Source organism: Dermacentor albipictus, chromosome 7, assembly GCF_038994185.2.
Source record: "Dermacentor albipictus isolate Rhodes 1998 colony chromosome 7, USDA_Dalb.pri_finalv2, whole genome shotgun sequence".
In the NCBI taxonomy this organism is placed as follows: Eukaryota; Metazoa; Arthropoda; class Arachnida; order Ixodida; family Ixodidae; genus Dermacentor; species Dermacentor albipictus.
The window spans coordinates 6,456,228-6,479,112 of NC_091827.1; the positions used below are offsets into that span (position 1 = coordinate 6,456,228).

The 22,885-nt window shown below is 43.7% G+C and overlaps 1 protein-coding gene across 14 annotated transcripts in view; it reads right to left on the reverse strand.

Moving 5' to 3' along the window:
* Window positions 1-22,885, reverse strand: part of GCS2alpha (glucosidase 2 subunit alpha) — a 118,275-nt gene that overhangs the window by 6,896 nt on the left and 88,494 nt on the right. For all 14 annotated transcript variants that reach the window (XM_070521582.1, XM_070521580.1, XM_070521578.1 and 11 more), the window contains 5 exons: window positions 21,953-22,029; window positions 20,747-20,821; window positions 16,875-16,988; window positions 12,995-13,107; window positions 12,048-12,148 (listed from right to left, as the gene is read on the reverse strand). In XM_070521582.1, the coding sequence (XP_070377683.1) occupies window positions 12,048-12,148; window positions 12,995-13,107; window positions 16,875-16,988; window positions 20,747-20,821; window positions 21,953-22,029 (480 nt within the window). The remainder of the gene's footprint in view (window positions 1-12,047; window positions 12,149-12,994; window positions 13,108-16,874; window positions 16,989-20,746; window positions 20,822-21,952; window positions 22,030-22,885) is intronic.

Below are 22,885 nucleotides of genomic sequence, written 5' to 3' on the forward strand. Positions count from 1 at the left end.
TGGGGCTGCTTGTTCCAGCCATATTTGTAACCACTCATCAGATTTCCCTAAGTTTTTTTTTTTACTGTGCATCTGAATAAATTTCTGAGGGCAAGACAAGCCTATGTTTGTAATATATTGTGTCTGTGATTTGTTACATCGTATTGACTTGAATCTAGGCTGACCCCGATTCTAATCGGACCCCCTAAAGTCAGAAGCCAACAAAAATATATATATATATTACCTCGAATGTAGGCCGAACAAAAAAAGTGAGGACAGCATTCACAAAATGCAAACAGCATTTATTGAATCTGAAGGTGCAGAGCTCATTCAACGTCGTCGTCACTGCTAGACTCGTCGCTGTGTTCCTTGTCACTGTCACCTTCAAACAGTGCACTATCTTCGGTACCGTCAAGCACATTAGATATGCTGCACTTTTTAAAGGTGCACACGATCAAAGTACCTGGGATGTCATCTCACACTGCAGCTACCCAGCCCAGCACTAGCGTTGCACGTTTGATGCGACCCATTGCCGTTTTTGTCAGTCAACCAGTCCATGTAATATTTTCGCAGACGATTCTTGAATGGTTTGTTGATGAAGACATCAAGTGGCTTGCAAGTGGCTGCAACTGGCGCGTCATGCCAACCGCTATGACAGCGAGGTCCGTGTTCACTTGGGCGAGCGCAGCCTTCACGTTGTCGGTCAAGTGCCCACGGTAAGAGTCAACGACAAGAAGCGAGTCCTTTGTCAAACGGGCTTCTGGACGCCGTCGCCACAGAATGTTAACACGCTCTTCCACCATCGCACCCATCATCCACCCGTTCTCATTTGCCCGTACAATGACATTGCTTGGGAAAAATTCTCGAGGCAGTGTCTTCCTTTTAAATATCATATAAGGAGGGAGTTTATGTCTATCAGCTGTGCAGCACAGCATCACAGTTGCTCGCTGCTTCTCGTAGCCCGCAGAGCACACCTTCACCTCCTTGGCACCCTTTTCATTCGCGGTGTACGCCACTGGTATATCAAAATACACAGCCGTCTGGTCGGCGTTGCCAATTTGCCCAAGGTTGTAGCCTGCCGCTTTTCTCTTTCGCAGCACATAGTGCTGAAAAGCTATTGGCTATTCTTCGAACTCGCTTGGCAGCTTCTGGGTGATGAAGTGCGACGTTGGAGGCTGAAGCCGAAGCGCTTCACGAATTTCTGAAGCCAGCCCCGGCTGGCTTTGAAATCCTTTGGTGTTTGGCCTCGCTCCCTCAAAAGTTCCCTAGCTTTCGCTGGGAGCACTTCTGTTGTCACTGGAAGGGCAGCTGCTCTCTGCATCCGAACAAAGTCGGCCAAAACTGTCTCCACTTCGTGGTGACGGCCTTTCAGCTTCTTTGGTTCGCTAAATGCCATCATTGTTGCGGCGCAAGCAAAAAGCTCCTGTCGTTGTCCCCTCCAACGACGGACGTTTTTCTCATCGATGCCAAAGTCGCGCCCGGCTTGAAGTTTCGACGATGCCTCTGCGGCTACCACAACTTTTCGCTTGAAAGCGGCACTGTAGTGGCATCTCCTGCTTGGTGCCATCATGATAACACCACGCCGCACACCTATATGGCTGACACGACACAGGTCAAAATGGCGACCTCGCTTGTGTACGGTTGGCTACTGGCATGGCTAGTAGCAGCTGCGATACTGACTTTTCTAGATGGCACTAGCTATGCACCATATTTAGCAGTTTCCATGAAAAACTGGCGCATTTTTTAAAATCCTTGAATCTAAGCTGACCCTAGAGTTTGCAACATGATTATTTGAAAAAAACTATCGGCCTAGATTCGAATAAATACGGTACTTAATCAAAATTTGATTGATAAAATCTTAATCACCAACACTAAATTCGGTGGTCTGCTAAAATTTTTCAGCAAGGAAGTTTAAAAAATGGGCTCTGTCTTGCCCTGAGGTATCCATCTGGGAATTATAGTGAATTTCACAGTTGCAGCCCCTTTTTAAAATTCTCCAGGCCTGGAATCAAAAAACCATATGCACGATTCTGACATATTGCTGTAACTTGAGAACCAGTGAATATAACTGCATAAAATTTTGCAGTTCTAACGCTATTGCTGCGAGTCTATCCTGAAAATTTCATTAAGATATCTCAATAAACAAAACAGTTGGTATCCAAGGGTAGCCTCCCCCCTTAATCTGCACATGTGCAAAAGCTGCTCTACAGTTGATGGTATCATCAAAGAGTGCCGACAATTGAGCAGGCCAAAAGCCAACGCGTCCTCCAACCATTCGCCAGACTTCCCAATACTGCTGCAACGTCGCCATGTGAAGATCGACCCGCACAGCAGCATACGCTGCCATCACAGGACGTGGCATGAATTGTTCGATGTGAACTGGACTTGATGGCGCCCGCAGCTTTCTGTTCGCGTAGCCCTCGTGCTACCTCTTTTTCAGTTCCCCCCGTACAAGCCATTGTTTGCCAGGAACTTGAAAACATTGGTCTACATTCTGTCTGTGCTGTTGCCAACGCCAGAGCCAATGAACACTCTTCTGCTATTTTCACTCCACCCCGACGCTTCTCTCCGCGTTATCGCAACCCAACCGAATAGGGAACTGCGGAGGACCAGCTAATATGCTTCACCTGTTGCCGCATTGGTCATGTCACCCGATACGGTTGCAACTCGTGGCCCTCAACACCTCGCACGCCGACCAGCATAAGGCGTTTTGATGGAGATGCCCGCAATGTTTTGCCCACCGCCGAGTCTAACAGCGCCGACAACTCTGCTAGGAACACGTAGTACAGTTGCTCACCATCGCCGCGCAGACGCCAGTCTCGTTCACCGCAAACATGTCGCCCATCTTCCCGTCCGCCACAGCCACGTCGCCTTTCGTCTCCTGTGGCTTTTGGCTGCACCCTTTCGGAGAACTAAGAAATGCAGCCCTCGGAGGTGGTGCTGCATTGCCTACTACTGCAGCAAATACTGTCTGTGCCCACGAGGAGAAGTGTAATTGACGTTAAAATAGACGGCATACCTGTCCAAGCACTCGTCAACACTGGAGCTCATGTATCTGTGATGTGCACTAGTCTATGTAGACGTTTATAGAAGGTCCTCACCCGAGCAGCTGCCCGAGTGCTTCGTGTACCCGACAGCGGCGTGCTGGCTGTTCTTGGAAGGTGTAGTGCCCGTTTAAGTATAGCCGGCTGCCCTACTTCTGTTCCCTTTGCTGTGATTGACAACTGCCCTCACGATGTTATCCATGGATTGGACTTTTTATCCAATCATTCTGCTCTCATCGACTGTGCAACTGGCTTTCTTCAGTTGGAACTGCCTCAACTCTCCGATGCGCGTAGCACCGCCCCACTGCACTTGTGCTCGCTTCACGACGTGCGCCTGTCACCTGAGCCAGTCACTTACGTCACTGACTGCACAGCCACAGGTTCCTGACAGTGAATATGTGCTTCGTCCCATCGTCGACGTGCTTTTGAACTGGAAGCTTGCCGTTTTGCATACGGTGGTCACACTTACTAATAACGACATTGTTCTACCGCTTTTGAATTTCAGCCTGTGCCCTCAAGTGCTTCCGGCTGGCATTGCCCAGCGTTTTGTGGGGATGCGCGACTCTCACGCGTCCCCTGATATGTTGTTTTCCCGCTCAGGTCCCCTCTCCTGCAATCCGGCTTCGCCGCATGGCCCGCGTGATGCCCACAGCAGTTGGTCTGGTTCAGGCGCAGTACAAGAGATGGCACGAGTGTTGCGCTGCTAACAGCGCCTACTGGCGGGGTTACTTCAGCGCGGAAAGACAAGGCGCTTCCTCTTCAGCTGCGGGTCGGCAAGTGGCGCGGACCTGCTGCACATGCGACGATCCATGCTTCTGCGAGATCGTCTCGCATGGCCTCCTTCGAACGCGCCACCGTTCGCGTGACAGTACGCGCGAACGACCAGGCGTTGGTGTTCAGCATGGGGCGAACATATTCATTCGTCATCCGGTCGCGGTGAGTCGGACTTCTAGATTTGTCGCGCGTCCATCGGCATGTCTTGTGGATGGCGACTCGGCTAGCAGGCATTGATCTATGAAAGCTGCAATAAATGCCCTTGCGATTGTTTGCACTACTGTGTTGTCGTTCCTTTGTCCCAAGAGCACGGGTGAGAATCCCAGAGTTTCTAGTACTGCCGAATTTGACATTGAGAGTCTAAATGAGGAGAGTAGTTTATTAGCGCCAATTGCAGCTCACAGCTCTGGTTCCTTAACGGATGACTTCGCAAGAATGATTGCACCAGACCTCACCTCTGCACAGGCCATGGACATATTTCTCCTGCTCGAATCATACAGTGCCATCTTTGAATTTGGCGCAGGCCTTTAGGCCAACCATCTGTTGTTCACCAACACTGTTCCGTATAAACACTGGAGACACGAATCCTATTCGTCGACGTCCTTATCGTGTATCGCATGCTGAATGTAGAGTCATCCAATCAGAAGTGGACAAAATGCTCAGCAAAGGGGTCATCGAGTTATCAGCCAGCCCTTAGGCTTTGCCTGTCGTCTTTGTGAAAAAAAAAAAAAAAAAAGATGGTACCTGGCGTTCTTGCGTTATCGCCCCTTAAACAACATCACGCGAAGAGAGGTCTACCCACTACCATGCATCGATGATACCTTCGACTGCTCGCACGGAGCTAAACACTTCTCGTCCATTGATCTTCGATCTGGCTACTGGCAGATTCCAGTTGATGAAATGGACCTTGCAAGAAGACTGCCTTCGTCTCGCCTGATGGTTTATATCAGTTCAAAGTCATGACCTTTGGCCTATGCAATGCTCCTGCGACATTCGAACTTATGATGGACTCTTCTGCGAAGCTACAAATGGACCACCTGTCTGTTATCTTGGCGACATTGTTTTTTCTCCCACTTTCGACAGCCACCTTACCCGACTCGCTGCCATTTTTGCAGTCTTCTGAAAAGCCAGCCTCCAACTGAACTGCACAAAATGTCAATTCAGGTGCCATCAGATTACCATGTTGGCACACCTCGTTAAGGCATCCGGTGTGCAACAAGACCGGGAAAAGTTTGCATATTCATAGTTTCCCTGTGCCATGTTCTGCTTCTGACATACGCTGCTTCGTCGGCCTGTGTTCTTACTTTTGCCATTTCATCAAAAACTTCGCAGACGTTGCTCGGCCTTTAACAGATCGCCTAAAGAAGAACACGCCAGTCTCAGGGGGCCCAGAGCAGGCTCATGCGTTTGCCGCTCTCATTGGGTTTCTGACCACCCCTCCCATACTTGCCTACTTTGATCCATCTGCACCAACCGAAGTCCACACTGATGAGAGTGGCCACGGCATCGGTGCTGTTCTCACCCACCAGCAGAATGGTACCGAGGGCGTGATCAGAATCAGAATCAGTTTTTATTCATGACAAAATGATGATAATTACAACATATGTATATACAGAAGGAGGTCCCGTAGTTAGAAACTGAAATGGGACCTCCTGTGCATGATGACTAGAATTAATAATACATACAACAATGGCAACATGAAAAATTTACAAACAAAGGTTTTAAGAGACAAGGCATAAATGAACAGAAAAGCAGCATATGTAAGTATTAAGCAAAAAACAAGGCTTCGACTTAGTCAACGAAAGGTGAAAAAAAAATAGCTAAAAGAAAGTGAAATAATATATATATATACACATATATATATATGCCGGAAGGAAATCAAGAGACAAAGAGAAAGTTAATAATACAACTCATACAATACTCAAATGGGAAAGTCAGAGGAAGTTAAAAGAAAATGCTTAAGTTCTGTACGAAATCTGTGAGCTTTGAACAATTTTAAAGGGAATGGTAATGTATTCCACAGAGATAATGCTGAAAAGTGTAGTGATTGCTTACCATAGTTCGTGCGAACTAAGGGCAAAATGAAGTTAATATCTTCAGCAAATCTAGTATTATTAGTATTAGTAAGGGATGTCTTCGGTATGATGGTTACTGGAATATCATTGTTTAATGCCCTAAAAATAAATATGGCCTGGTTATATTTAACAAGGTCAGTCACATTCAAAATATAATGTGCATGTAACAGCGGAGTTGCGCTAATGTTACGAGGTGAAAATGTTATTAGCCGAATAGCTCGATTCTGAATGACTTGCAACGAAGTTAGGTGACTGTTATAAGTGTTTCCCCATGATTCAATGTTATAGTTAATATGAGAATGAACAAAAGCATAATAAAGCGACATGAGAGTAGAAAATGAGAAATATGGTCGTGCTTTGATTAAAACGCGTATCCCGTATGCCATTTTCTTTTTAACATTAGCAATGTGAAGGTGAAATTTGAGATGGCGGTCAAATTCCACACCTAAATAGGTGCAATGATCAACTGCATTGATTAGGTGATTATTGATTGAAAAAGACTGAAGGAGCTCAGGTGATCGCTGATGTGAGGCAAAAACGACGAAATTGGTCTTATTATGGTTAATCTGTAGCTTGTTAAGTTCACACCATGTGGAAATTTTCACGAGATCTTCATTGAGCTCGCGTGTTAGTGTTGATATACAATTGTTAGAGCTAAATATAGTAGTATCATCTGCGTACAGAATACACTTCGATGAGGAGAGGCAACTGGGCAGATCATTAATATAAATTAGGAAAAGTAGAGGACCTAATATGGACCCCTGTGGTACTCCAATGTTAGTAGTAGCTTCTTTAGAGTAGTACCCAGAAATATTAACGACTTGTTTTCTATCTTGTAAGTAACTGCGGATTAGAAGTAGAGGCGGACCAGTTATTCCGATGGCTTCAAGTTTAGCACAAAGAATTGTGTGATTAATTGAGTCGAAGGCCTTGGATAGGTCAACGAATATAGAAGCTGCAAATTTACCTTCATCAATTGCTTTTTTGAGATAATCAGTAAGAGATATAAGTGCCAGATTAGTTGAAAAGCCTGAACGAAAGCCGAACTGAAAAGGGGAAAGAATACTAAATTTGTCTAAATATTTTGTTAAACGTTTTTCGATAAGTTTTTCAATAACTTTATTAAAAAATGGAAGAATGCAAATGGGTCTATAATTCCGTGTAAGCGTGCGATCACCTTTTTTGAAAATGGGAATGACTCGACCACGTTTGAGTTCACGTGGAAAAACACCGGTTTTAAAAATCAGGTTAATGATAGCTGAGAGGACGTTAGCGATATGTTCCGCGATCAATTTAATGTGGTAAGCATTAATATTATCTAGGCCAGCACTAGTGGCTTTAAGGGTTTTAATTACTAAGATTACTTCATCAGGTGTTGTTGGAAAAAGGAAAAATGAGTGAGGTAAGCGCTTAAAGGACATGTTGCAGCATGAATCAGAATCAGAAGTGTTATTGAAGAAAGCATCACAAAATGCATTTGCAATATCAAGCGGATTAATGTATTCCATGTCATTGTGAATGATGCTCGAAATGTCTTTCTGAGAGTTATGGTTTAAAAAGGTGTTGACTATTTCCCACTTTTTCCTAGTGTTATTACCACATTCTATAATTTTTTGTTCGTTATAATTCCTCTTCGCATTTCTAAGCTTTGCAGAAAGAGAGTTAGAAAATTTTTTGTAACGGGCAAGTAGTTTAGTATTGAAAGGTTGCTTCTTTGTTTTTTTATATAAATTTTCACGGGACCGCATAGCTTTCAGAAGGCTGTCTGTAAGCCATGGATTTTGTGGCAATGATACCTTTTTTCTGCATTTTATTTTATGAGAGTTGGAGTTGAAATGCGATGAAAGTGTGGTTAAAAATTGCGAAAAACATTTTTGAGGTTCATTCGACGACATAACTTCTGACCAGTCAGTTTCAGTTACGCTTGCAAGGAACATCTCTTTGTCAAGTACATCTTTGTAGAATGACGTGTTAGATAAGGCTGAGTGATTGCGCAGGCGTAGAACGATAGGATAATGATCGGTAATATCGATGGTAACAATTCCAGCCTCAGGTGGATCCGTTAAGTTCGATAATGCATGATCAATTAAGGTACCATCAGCAACGTTAGGACAACGAGTAGGGAGGGAAATTAAACATTCATATCCAAAACTGTGGAAGATGCTTGAATAACTAGAAGAATTAGATGAATTGGTATCTAAGAGGTTAATGTTGATATCGCCCATGATTAATGCATCACAATTAGCGTATGATATTTTTTCCATGGTTAGATCAAGCGCACTACAGAAGTCAGTAACTAAAGAAGAAGGTGAGCGATAAATGCAGCCAAATACTAAGTTCTTGTTGCCTAGACTGAAGACGGGGGAATCAAATTCAACAAACACAGATTCACAGTTAGTAATATTCAACTCCAAATCTGGCCGTCGTTTATATGGAATGTTAGATGAGACAAATATAGCTGAACCACCGTGATTACTAATTTCTCTGTGAGAATACTCAGAAGTGTATGAGTTAAAGCAGAATAGGTCCTTGTCATCATTACTAAGCCAGGTTTCAGACACACATATTATTGAAAAGGTATTGTTAAGTGTCGAAAACAGGTTCTCAAAATCATCAAAATGCTTGCGGAGACTTCTAGCATTGAAGTGAATAATTGAATGGTAGTCGCGTGACATGAATTTATTCAGCGCAGATGCTGACAGGTAAGAATCCATGGTGGATGGTAATGATATTAAGAGTCAGAATACAGGCAGTTAGTTGAAAACAGAAAGGTCGGACTCGTCAGCAATGCGACAAACACGGCTTTCATTTGTCTTTCTGGCCTTAATCTGACAATTATCCGTCCACAGGTGCTTCCAGTTATTGGCTTTCTTTAGCACTAGTGCTTTGGAAAAGAGTGCCTTATTTTGTGGTGACAAGTGGTCATTAACAAATATGGGAAAGTTGTTGTCATATTTGCCGATGTCATTCAGGCAGAGCCTTGCCTTTCGTGCCTTGCCGATAAACTCATTCTTTTTCGTTCGAGAACAGAATCTTGCAATTAAGTTTTTCTTACTCTTATCTTTAGTAGCGACTCGGTGAACAACATCGATATCAGCAGAAGTTACGGGACAACCAATTTTCCTGCCCACTGTCTCCAAAACTGCAACACAGTCCTCGCCCTGTGTACAAGGGATACCCCTGATCTCGATGTTGTTAATGCGAGAGTACTGGTCAAGCTCGGAGACCCTGCGGGAAAGTGAACAGTTTTCCATTTTGAGGGCTTTATTTTCTGCCACGAGTGAGGCCTTTTCACCGTGCAGCTTGTCAACCAGATCGTTCAGAAACTTAACACTGGACTCAAGGCTGTCCACGTGCTTTTTTAGCTCCAGCACGTCAACGCCAGATGTCTTCATGTGAACGAAAATCTTCTCAACAATGCGATCAGTCATATGATCCGATTGATTAAGAAGTCTAGTTTCCAGTTCATCGATTCTCTTAGCGAGCTCAGCACAGGTGGGCATGTCTAACAACACTAAAAAAAAACACTGAAAAACCTAATGCAAAGATACAAGTAGCATAAAACAGTTCTTGGCAGCAGCGTCAGTAACAGGAGAATAACAAAAACGACAGATGCTGTCGTAACCAACCTGTAGAAGTAGGAAGGAATGCGTGAGCAGATGCGCAAGCACTGCCGCTGCTGCCAAGACTGGTCGATAGCAGACGAAGGTGGCCTTTATGTAGCGATGCCGGGAGAACCGAGCACCGCCTGGTGGTCTTCTGTGAAGATGCTGCTTGACAAGATAGCTTCCTTGATGGCACGTGCAGTCGAGCCAGCCGAAATCGGGTGGTCTTCAGAGAAGAACTTGCTTAACAAGATGGCCTGTAGAAGTAGGAAGGAATGCGTGAGCAGATGCGCAAGCACTGCCGCTGCTGCCAAGACTGGTCGATAGCAGACGAAGGTGGCCTTTATGTAGCGATGCCGGGAGAACCGAGCACCGCCTGGTGGTCTTCTGTGAAGATGCTGCTTGACAAGATAGCTTCCTTGATGGCACGTGCAGTCGAGCCAGCCGAAATCGGGTGGTCTTCAGAGAAGAACTTGCTTAACAAGATGGCCTGTAGAAGTAGGAAGGAATGCGTGAGCAGATGCGCAAGCACTGCCGCTGCTGCCAAGGCTGCTTGATAGCTTATACCAGCTGCCTGCTGTCACCTCCAGAGAGGAATTACTCCATCACCAAGCGGGAGTGCTTGGCTTTAGTTTGAGCTGTTGCCAAGTTCCGGCCATATTTGTATGGGCGCAAGTTTTCGGTCGTTACAGACCACCACACCCTCTGCTGGCTGTGTCCTCCCTCCAAGACCCGACAGGATGGCTTGGTTGACTTTGCGACAGGATGGCTGCTTGACTTTGCAGCTTCAGGAATTTTCATTTGTTGTGAACTACAAGTCTGGACGTCTGCACAAGGACGCTGACTGCCTCTCTTGTCACCCCGTGGATCCTCCTGATCCCACCGTGCATGATCCAGTGACCTCCGTGATGGCTTTTACTGACATGACTGACATGCGCGCGGAACAACAACGCGACGAATTCTTATAGTCCATCATCGCTGGAGTGCAATCTGGCAGCATCGACGGCACGTGCCACATGTTCATGCTACAAGACAGCATTCTCTACCGCCGCAATATCAACTCCGACGGCCCTGAGTTGCTCCTTGCCCTTCGTCATCTGCTATCCATTGTTCTCGAACAACTTCACGATGCACCGACGGCGGGACACCTTGGAGCTTTGCGTACATACGACCCCGTAGAACGGCGATTCTTCTGGCGTAACAATATACACAGTAACAGTAGGAAGAAGTGCACTGATCTAAGCATGCTTTTTCGTTTAAGCTTAATGACAAATGAAAATGAAAAATAACGCTACTGCACAGAATAAACATTAATGAAGGCAATAACACAAGTTTTTCTTTTCTGGGATCTGGGTTTCCTGTTCAAAAATTCTATTTGGGGATGACACTACCATGGCACCAAATAATGTAACTCTGCTGTTTCTCTTCTAACAACTGCCAGGTGCAAATTAAACAAATCTGACAAGTTTAGTTAAATATAATGTACGGTGTGATCCACTGTTAAAAGGAACACATGAGTGTAAAGTACATACAAATTTTTCCTTCTGGCAAGTGTGGAAGTATGTATCCATCTTTGCAGCAGGTGACTTGTGGTTGGTAGTGTCAGCGCCTGTCTATGCCCCGTTACTATCAGCCACTGGGGTCACTGGACTTTGAGCCACTTCTGCTTTCCTGTGACGAATCGCTTCAGCTTTGTGAAGCTAACCGTACATCCCATCAAGACAGGTTAGCGGCAACGCCCCGGTGCAACATGTTTGATGAATACGTGGTTGATTGATGCTACTTGGCCGCCAACCATCACGCTGAGACCAAAAAACTCCTGGAAAAGTGCGTTCTATGCTGCTTCCTTACAGTCGCCCAAGCCAACCATCAAACAAAACAGCTAACTGCAGGACATTCCATGAGCTGAAGATGCATCGATAGAGACAAGTTTGAACCTTCCTGTCAACGAGCGTCCCCTCCTGTCTCTGGGGCAGTGAACCGTGTGCACCTGAGGGCAATCCTCACATCATGTTCAGCGAACAAAGGCACCGCAATGACTATGCACACCCTCGGCCTCAAGGCAAAGGCTTTGGTGACTTTGGACGCTCCAATTAGAGGAAGATGTGACCGTAGGTTGCTCTGGCCTACAGGGGACAAAGGGGATTTAAGTAGACTTTTTTCAGCTCTTCTGGAGTGCTTCGATTCAGTCATGCTAACTGTTGAGACATAATGTTCTCTATTTCTCATGTAAATAGTAAATAAGCCCTGTACTCTTCATTCTCAATGAGTACCTGCTTCTCTGTTCAACAATGTTCTCACCATGGATGAAGCGGACGACAGCGCAAGCCAGCTACCCCTTTTTAACATGGCTGACCCCAACTCTTACAGCCCCTGTGCGGTTGTGCATTGACGAACCTTCAGCAGGCATTTGCAACTGTATTAGTGCGGCTGCTCCAAGTGCCTGCAGCACTTGCTTGGTTCTTACTGTACTGTACAAATGTGCAAAACAGCTTTTAACTGCAATGTCCCTTTTTAAGGAGCAGGACTCTCAGACTTCAAATATGGGAGTCATCGAAAGCAAGCCTTACTCGTAGTGAGCTGGACATCAGAAGGCCGCGTAGGATAGCCAGCTATGACCACGCGCTCCACCCAGGCTTTTGTCTTGAAGTTCCCTGGGCCCTCCAGGATCCTGCAAAGGAAGGACATGTCGCAGATGCATTGGGTGTGGACTGAAGAGAGCTGACACACATCCCTACATGTTCTTAACATTTTACCAATTAGGTTAACCATTATCAATCTACCATCAACGTTGGCACCTGAAATTTGTTTTATCCCTCACTCAGCTTCCTGTGTCAACAGCAACTTCAACCAGCAAAGAGTTGCGAACAGCGCCGCAGCTGCTTGTCACTCGCTGTGTTATTTGGCTTTGCTTGAGTGCAGAGGAAAACTTCAGAAGCGGGACTTGTGATACTGGCACGAATGGCAAATCACGAGATGACAAAATGCATCGACAGTTGACGATAGCAGAAGTGACAGTGGCATGTGACTTAATCATTTTTCTCTCCCCCTAACTGAATGATAATTGACTCAATTGGTTTAACGACTAGAAGCAACACAGTGAGACCAACAAGGCACAACAGTGGAGGGCTCTTGGTTAATGTTTGACCATTTGGGGTTCCATAACATGCATCCACATCAAAGTACACAAGCACCTTTACACTTTGCCTCTACTAAAATGCAGCCATGGGAATCAAACCCCCAACCCTGTGCTCAACAGCAGTTGTCCAGCAGCACAGTCACCAAGCTATAAGCAGCAGGTCCTTCCCCCCCTAATGTAAGAGAGTGGGAAGAAGGCCTTTCTCGTTGGCACACACAACATGATTATATTATGTTCTTGCACTAGAATTTTGGCCTTTCATCCCCGCAGTTATGCAGGAATGGTAATCGAACCCATGGCCTTTTGGCCAGCAGCAAAATTCTATAGCCACTGAGCCACTATGGCAGGTTGAGGAAATTGAGAGTTGTGAACACTCACTTGGACGTCAACATGTTGTCCGCAAACCTGAACTCAAGAAACAGCAGGTCTCCCTTCTTGTAATCGAAGGTTGCACCATCATCAATGTACAACGTTCCCTCTGCAGGTTTGCCCTGAGGACAAAAAGTGAAAATTTATAACAGCTACGGATTCATCACAATGATACTGCTCACATATCTGCATCTTTTGTGTTCAGGAAGGTGCAACTATCTAAAGGAGAGGTAGTAACAGCTGGTACAGGCAAACTTCAAGTAACGAAGGTTATGATATTAAGTTTCTTCAAACAAGTACATTAATTTCCATGTATTTATGTTATTTATAAGTTCACTGTATGACACGATGTATTATTATGAAAGTCAAGGTTTTTCCCCTAATACTGGACAGTACAATCCACTGTTAGAGCACTTGTTGAGGCAAGAAGAATCAAAGGGAACAAGTGGCAATAACAAAATAAAGCCAATAGATATTGCATATAACGAAGGCATAGGTGAACTGTCGCTCTTAAGTAAGCGAATGTTCACACGTTTATGCGGCTGATAAAACTGCTATCCTTACTTCGTATAGCTCATTGGCGTAGCAGGGGGGTGTGGTGGTGTCGAAACACCCCAAAATTTTTCTGACAAAACCACCCTCCCCTTGTCCCATTTCCCAGAGAACAGAAAGTTTCAGGAGGTGGGCTCTGAAAGAGTGACATGGATGAAAGGGAAAGTTTGAATGTGAAAGCAGGGCAGGCGCTAGTGGTGGTTTGAAGGGGGGTGTCATCAGGGCAATCCTCTCTCTCCCACGCACAGAACATTGCGGACCCATTCATGGTGCGCCTCTACCTCATTCCGGATCGTGTTAACCATAACTGCTCAGCGGGCAACTGCACTAAAAATTCAACACAGAGATAACGATGGGACCAGCATGTGCATAAACCTTAGGGGTAGTGTTGCTCCCTACCAGGCCTTCGTGTCATTGAAGAGCTTCTCATTTACGGTACTTCGCCGAATCGTCGACCACGCTGCGCGGAATAGAAGCATTCTGGAAATATTGCAATTTGCTTGTGCAGGAAACGCATGAGAAGCACTTTTCTTTTTTTTTCTTTCCCCTGTCTTCGACTTTCATTACGTTAATAAACTTGAGAAGATCTTACTGCTAGGCTAGTTTGTACACACTGTTAAGAATGAAAACAGGGCAAAAAATGGGACAAGAAAGAAAGACCTATAGAACACTGACTTGTGCACTGCAAAGTATATCAAGGATGGGGGTGCTAGGCCAGGGAAGCTAAGAAACTACTACAACAAACAGGTGGGAGAGCAGGTAGGTGAATAGCCTCGAAGTTCACATGGAAACAGAAATATAGGAATGTTAGGGGCCGCCGCACCATTCAACAGCCCAGTGAATGTTGAAGAGTGCGACAGTGACTACGTAATAGAAAATAATGTTAAGAAGGGGCGTCGGGTGATGGATATTGACACGTGTACTTATCTTTATCGGGCGACCACGTTTAGCCGCCTAACAAATGTTATCGCACAGCGCGGGACGCACCTGCATGTATCCGAACTTTCTGGAAAGTTATCGATGCTTCTATCCGCTGTCTGTTGTCGCTGAAACTTGTGTCATGTGATTTCATCGCTTGGCGCGAATGGTGTAGAACATTGTAGGAGGCATGCGGGTCCCAACGATTAGTCTGGAATATTCGATTACTGCTGTATAAAAGCCGACGCGCTTGACCTGCTGATCAGATTTTCGACGATTGCCGACTGTGTTCGCCGCTATCGTTGTGCTATAAGTGTAGCCTGTTTTATGGGCACAGGTTCGCCCAATAAAAGCTAGTTTTGTCTTTCACAGTGCTGCTACTGTGTTCTTTCTTCACCGTCACTACCACGTGACATCTGGTGGTATGGGGCAACGAGGCAACGAGAGGTACGGACATCACTCACTTAGCACACTTATCACTCAGTTAGTATCACTTATCACTCAGTTAGCACACTTATAGCACAACGATAGCGGCGAACACAGTCGGCGATCGTCGAAAATCTGATCAGCGGGTCAAGCGCGTCGGCTTTTATACAGCAGTAATCGAATGTTCCAGACTAATCGTTGGGACCCGCATGCCTTCTACAATGTTCTACACCATTCGCGCCAAGCGATGAAATCACATGACACAAGTTTCAGCGACAACAGACAGCGGATAGAAGCATCGATAACTTTCCAGAAAGTTCGGATACATGCAGGTGCGTCCCACGCTGTGCGATAACATTTGTTAGGCGGCTAAACGTGGTCGCCCGATAAAGATAAGTACACGTGTCAATATGACAGAGGGGAAGGGGGGGGGGGGGTTGCATGAAACAGCATGAAGAATGTAGTTGGTATGCGGATAATTATGGCCATAGGGAGAGAGTCTCGTCACTGCCCAATCGCTCAACACCAGATGACTGTGGCCAGTCGCCTAGCTGAGGCTCACCTATCCCGTCGTAACACGTGCTGCTTGTTGTGGTGAGCCTATCCTAACTAAACATCTTAGAAATTTTCAGAATAGATGGGCGTCAGGCGGCACGACACTCTCAAATTTCTCAGAGCTACTGGCCCTTATTTTACTACGCACTATGAATGCCGTAATTTTCACAAAGGCTTCTAAACAGGAAGCAGCCCTCCTTCGAACTGTCTGCTTCACAAGTGTGATCAAATAACAATGTGTGTCATGTGATGACTACAATACCATGATCGCAAGTTACTTCCGAACATATCTTCAAATAAGTCGGACAGCAGGTCACCAAAAGTGCGTGAGGCTTGCATCATATGATAATATCGAAGTTCTCATGCAATGTTTCACTCCTGTATATTTAAATCTAGAATAACATAGCATGCACAAAACGCCGGAAGTGTGATCGAGCGATAGGCGACTTGCTAAATAGTGCCCTCACTCTTCCGTAAGTAGCAGTGGCCGTACCATTCACTAGAAGATCTGGCTGAAAAACAACAGTTATCCCCACTGTTACCTCGGCTAGAAAAAGTCTGGCCTGCAAACTAAAAGACACAGGATAGTACACTGTCTTGTTTCTGTTTGGCCCTGTCTTTCGCACTGTTTGTCTTTTCAAGTCGTGTACCAGCTAGGTCACTGACATACTCCATTATATAAATATAAATACCTGAATTCGTTAACAAAATGCGTCTTTTTGTTAAATATCATTTTTAAACATGACATAAGGAGAATAGCATAATTTGTTGCAAAGTGGCTGCACACATTAGCAATGGAAAACTTTTGTCAGAGGTTAAGCGAAGTGAACTTGAAAAAGGGGGTACCAGCGAAACGCAAAGGATGCGCACACAAGGAAAAGGAGTTAGACACGGACGGATCCTGGGCTTTCAACTGTACTTTATTGAAATTTACATTGCCGCACATAACCTCCAACGCATGCGCATCTTCAACTCCTCCCAAGACATGTGCACAGATAACACCTCGAAGATACATTACCATGTGAAAAACAGCCGACGCATGCGCAACTTCTACTCCTCCCAAGACCTGTGCATGAATGTCAGTTTTTTATTAATCATATTTTACCTACTCGATAGGTAAGCACCTATCGGTAAATATAAATAGGTATCTGGGAAATGTCGGGTTGCACGTGCGATGATTTCCACTCATTTGGCTGGTATAAGTACCATGCTTTTCTTAAATATAATTCAGTTCACAGTTAGCACACGTCCTGTCGTCTTTCTTGTCCGTATCAATCCAGTGCTATGACTCCAATAGTTCAACGAATCAACTAGCCCAAAAATCTGCACTCTGGATTTCACTTAAAGCATTGTGTGTCACTCCTGTGTCAAGTGTGCTATGCCTCATCTTGTATTGTGACGCACCAACAAGCTTGACATACAACCCCAGCCAACTTGCCTCTTTCGGGAGCGCCACTTGCAAAGTGTAAGGATCATCTTTGGTCAATGTGGAACACCGACGGATACGCTCCTTCTTGGGGATAATGGTGCCACCTCTTTGGTAGACAGGGATCTGACAAGATGGTAAGAAGCATCCGTTCAATTCATTTTTAACACAGCTCTGCACAACAGCCATTGTTGAAGTGCCAAGTCAGGCAGGCCTTGGATGACAGGAAGGCCACAGATATAAAATAAATGTTAGTTACATGAAAAGAGAATTAAAAGTACACACATCTTGTTAACACGATTAAAGCACTAATGTGTATACTGTAGCTCAGACTCAAAAGCGAACACCTCTTTAGGATTCTGCCATAAATTATAGCTGACACATGTGATTAAAACCTGTAGAATATTTTTTGCGCATCAATTTTTTCCAATGCACAATATCAGTCGCCTCTTTGTGACATATCCAAAGAAATATTGCAGTTGTAATGCATTTATTATAAATTGGGCGTTAATTCTAAGGGCGGATGGCACATGACATAGAGCAGAAGAGTTAATATTCATAAATTGACAAATATTCTTGTAGCTGATTCTCACATTAAGACATTAAAAAATTGCACAAATGCTTGTGTAAGGGGCATCACTTTCACAATTGTAATAAAACTAAATTATGGCATTTAAAGGGCGATGGGGGTCATCAAAACGTTTTTATTTTTCAACATGCGTTGCTTAAATTTTGTGTGCAGATATGTTGTAGAATGCTGATTTCAAATATGTATTTAGATTTCAAATACCTCACTTGGAAGAAAAGATATGGCAAAATACAATAGTCCTAATTAGGTCATTTCTTACAGGCCTTTGTAGTAATTTCTCATTAAAGTAAAGTGTTTTTAAGAATATGCAGACATTTCCAAAGGCCCACTGCTCATCCTAAAGCTAAGCAAATACCAATAAAGTAATTGTGATTATCAACAAATAAATACCAAAGTTGGGAAGAAAAAACGATGTGGCAGTAATTAGCCTACATCTGATCTAATTAATAATCTATCACATGTAAGAAAAAAAAATGGAAAGCTTTCGGATGTAGCTGTGATATTACTAAAAAAATAATACCTAGTTCACTGAAATCAGTTGATTCAAACATTATCAACACTTCCATAAGGCAAAAGCACTTGACAAAAAAGGAAAATTGAGAAAATTGCATTTAAAGATTTACTGCCACTACCCCTTTTGTCTACTGAACATATGGAAACCTTTAGGCTCTAGCATATTGCCCAGGTGTCACTGAGCACAAGAACACCAAATTTACGGAAATTGATTGATGAAATCTTTACCAAACCTTTCATAAGGCAAAGGCATTTGAGGAGAAAACACATCCAGAAAGTGACTTTCGAGTTTTCACTTTCAAGCGCTGCCCCTCAAATGGAACTGCTGCTTAAACGGAACACCACCCTCATGATTGGTTGATTTTGTATTCATGCAATGCTCTTGAAACATGAAACTTTCAGGACACATCTAATCTTGTGTGCTGCTAACAAATATGCATTAAGTTTTTTCTAAAGCCAATAAAAAAAATAGTTACAATCTTTCTCGTGTTAAAAATTTGGCATGTGACTTGCAGAAAACGTACTGCAACAGGATAGCTAAAACTAAGCCAGGTATGTCTTTGGATGTTCAAATACTGCAAGTTAGCATTTGGATGTTTGTATCTTTACTTTAGCCAAAGTTATGAAATTCTAAAGTTGCATGAAGCTTTACAAATGTGAATTCATGTTGGTGATTTCTACAGGATTTCAAAATATTTTGGTGTCCTAAGACACTATATCATAGTTTTTGAGCACTCTCTGACTCGTCTGCATTCAGGAAAAAAAATGAATGGCTATAACTGAATAACTAGAAGAGACACAGTGCTGATCTCAACACTTGAGACTTTAAAGAAGCTATACTTGAGAAAAACAAAAAAACTAAAAAAAGAAACTGGGGAAATTTCAAGCTTCAAAACTGGGAAATAATAATTACAATATAATTAAAAACACGACATTGTTCCGCTGATGTAGACAATAGATGCACGCATAGGCTCCCAACAGAATCTGGAATGCACCGGCACGAACCCGCATACGCGCGAGAGGCACGGGAATAGGCATCGGCACATCGTCTGCGGTCTCAAAAGTAAACCTACACGCGGGAATAAAGGGCAATGGTTAGTTTCACTGCTGTGTTACTGCCGATGCGGTATGAGATTGCGCAACGCAGTGACTTATCTCCGGCGCGATCTTGTCGGCTCGTGTGAACCTTGGGATAACTGCCTCCTCTTTCTTGCCGTAGGAAGCAGAGAGTGCTTGCACTTCACTTTTCGCGGAGGCTTGTGCGGTTTGAAACTTTTTTTTTTTTTAGAGAGAGGGTCGATTTGGCTTTTACGTTCGTAATACGATGAACAAAGAAATGGTGTATCAGTGGTTTTCGAAGCCACCGACTGCCAGGCCTAGCAGACAAGCTCGTCTGCTAGGTCTAGTTGCCATAGCAACAGCCAATCGGAAGCCACCTCTCAGCGCCTCGGCGCCCGAGCCAATAGGAGGGCTGCCTGCATCGCGAGCTTCGTCAGACCGGCCCGATTGTTTTACGCTTGTGCTTTTTCTATGCGGCCATTGTCGACGAGGATGCAGGGAACTGAAAGGCGGAACTTTGAGCTTTCGAACGATACCAAGATGGCAGCGCTCAGCAGCGAGAAAGATGAGAAATAGCTCCGTGAACTCCGGTGTTTCTGCACGATTTTGGGGTGGTTTTTCGCTGTCCATGCTGACAAAATAGGGTGTGTTTCGGGGCAAATCGTTTTGATATGGTGTAGATTAGGCATTACAGATGCCGAAACAAGTACTTCCGAAAAATCTATTTCTTTCTGTGATTTCCAGTTTTTAAGACCCGCGTCCCCCCTTAACAACCAAAAGCAACTTATAGGCCATGACAGATGCCTCAGTCTAGATTAATGATGACCATCTGGGGTTCCTTATTGCGTACCCGAAGCATAGTACACAAGTGTTTCCATGACTATAGGTGCAGCCTGTAACTTTACAGAATGGCCCAGTTTCGTGAGCACTTACATGAACCTAAGCTCAATTATTGAATTCACAAAACATAATACTTCAGAACACTGAAGAAGATGAAAGAACTAAACAAGTACAGCCAAACAAATATAAGATATAACGAATTATCAGATAAAATAAAGTTAATCTACAATGTTTGTTGCCTATAATGGTGCACAACAAATAGATGATTATAATGATAAGTGGATATAATGAAGGCATTTTTGTATTGAGTGCAACTTCATTTTAACGAGGTCTGACTGTTCCAAAATGAAACTGTTCTGAATAGTAAGCACTGAGAATAAGTTTGAAATGTACTCTTAAGTTATTCAACAAATCAACAACCATACTGCATATTCTCCAGTCTGTGCCTGTATGGAAACTGCAGGTGTCCAGCACACTTACTTAACCAATTTTTACAGCAAATACTTTTTTAGATGCCTAGGTTCAATTGTTTTAATGAACATGAGGCAAAGCCAGATTGGCACTGTAAATTTTTGCACTGGCTCTAGCAAAAATAAAAGCTGCACATATCAAAGTGGGTAACTGTTATAAAAGATAGTGTTATAAACCCAAAAGTTGGAAAACTTGATCATTACGGCCTCTGCTCTAGCATACAATTAAGTGATCATAAATTTGAGCAATGTGCGAATAAATGATCAGCAAAACATCCTCAGTAGACACCGAAACTCAAAGGCTCATTTCCTGCATTTGTATTTCTGACACACATATCACTACCTTTTAAAAGGAAACTCAAAATCTTGAAAGGATGTGAAGGTAAACATCATATCGCATTGCAGTATCATACCTTGCTCAGAGTGACGGGGATTGAAACTGTACTTAGGCCATCGAACTTCTCCCAGGTCTCCACATCATACCAGACCTAGCACAAGAAGCAAGACGATCATGATAAACCAAACAGCAAGGGAACAAGAAACTGTGATGTGGCTTTCAATTCATTGCAATTCTTTTAAGCCTATGACCTGGTGAGACTGCTTCCCATTCAGGCTTCTATACTAAAGAGATAGATGAGACGACTAGGTTTGCAAGAAGTTATTGCAAATTTTCTTTAATATGTTCTGCAAATTTTGACCCAGGTGGGCAAACTGAAATATAACTGCCCAAAAGTAGCCTCTTCATTCAATGAAACACTGCCACGATAGACATCTGCACTGGGTTTATGTACATATACCTTAAATCAACTAGCAAAAATACAATTCCTTTCTAGCACAACTGCATATGCATAATGCAAAATACTATGTTGGTTTGGTTCTCATGGGTGACAAGTTGTCTTTTCGTCCACTTGCATTTCCTTTTTACTTATTATTTCTACATTTTAATTAAAAACCACAATAATTTCCCCCTCTGCTTTCCTTGGCTTTGTAGGATTGTAACTAATGAAAATTGGGCACTTTGGTTACCTTTCTCGTTGCTACTATTCAAGAGAGTTAGTGAACCACACACTGAGAGGCATAACAAATATTTTTCTTTATGTGTTTGGGGGCTGCATCCTTGGTACTCTTTCAGTACATCTTACCTTATTGGAAAAAAAGATTCTGAGACATGAATTCGGACCGACGTCTGAGGGGCAACTTTAAACTCATTTTCATGCTTCTTAAGCACATGCAGACTGCGTGACAGATTATAATAGTTGCACATCCTGTGCATTTATGAGCACTTCTTTAAAATTACCTTTTTAATACATACTGCAGACCTCAACGGGTTCAACAGGACAAGCACATGTTGCGAAACAGAGACAATAGACTACTATTGTAAAAGCAACACTAACACACAGAACACACTGCAACAAGGTAAGTTAAGTTCAGTTCAGTTAGGGTAGTTTTAATTAATTTAGTTAGGCTTGGTTAGACAATTCCATTCAAATAGTGCCTCCTATGAACTTTCCATTCCTTTACCTCACTTCCGTAGTAACTGGCAGCAAGCCAGACTTTCCATACTTATTTTTTCTCAAGTCACTCCCTCTCTTCTTCACAAAAGGACAAAGGCTGCTTACTTCATTCTCGCCCGGGAAGTAGACGCTGACCTTAGTTGCACCAGCCTCGGTAACAGGGTGGACCAGCAGTGCATTTCCTAATGACAGTAGAGTGCAACACAAAAGTTAGAAATAGCAACAGAAATTCAAGGCGCTTGCATATAAATTGGGGCTATGTATCAATTTTGCCTTGCGGTGTGGTTTTACGATGTGCTGTGAAGCCCAAAGAGGTTTAAAATCTTTCTGGGTGGCATTGGCTGGCCAGAAACCCGTGAAGCGATAAGTGACAGCAACAGATCGCCCTGCGTGATGGCTATTTGATTCGTTATATCAAAATGTTGTTAATATTGAAATTCAACCTTTTATGCAAATAAACATACCTAGCTGCGGATGTATTTTTTTTGCACGAAAGGAGTCAATATTTTTCTAATTACCGGGCGATCTAAAACAGGGCGCGCTATCTCGTATGCTGTCAGCTGTGCTGACAGCCATTTGAAGCTCCCCCCATAAGCGCTTGATTTCGTTATCCCCGAGATCGCTCCCCTTCCCCACCTTGCTTTTATGGAAAGGCAATGCTCATCAAGCCAACATTCCTTTTGGCTCACAATTGCATACTTTCACTTGCACCGAAAGCATACAGGGCGCGGGGTGCTTATGGCTCTTGGACTTTATATGAAACATACGCTGCTCTGCTTCAAGGGTCACTCTCGGCACGTAATTTGAAGGTGCGTTTGCAAACAGCCACTTGTAATACAACCATTTCACCATTGACGTTCGCGAAAGTTTATATTTATTGTGGCGGTATTCTTCGCTGCAGCAGTGAAATTTTGTTATTTGAAATCATGTATAAACACATTTCGTAATATTCACGTTTTATATGTACTGTGTTCTATGGACCAAAAATTATAGAAACTTAAATACCGTAATATATCATGAATTTTGTTGTGCTGAGAT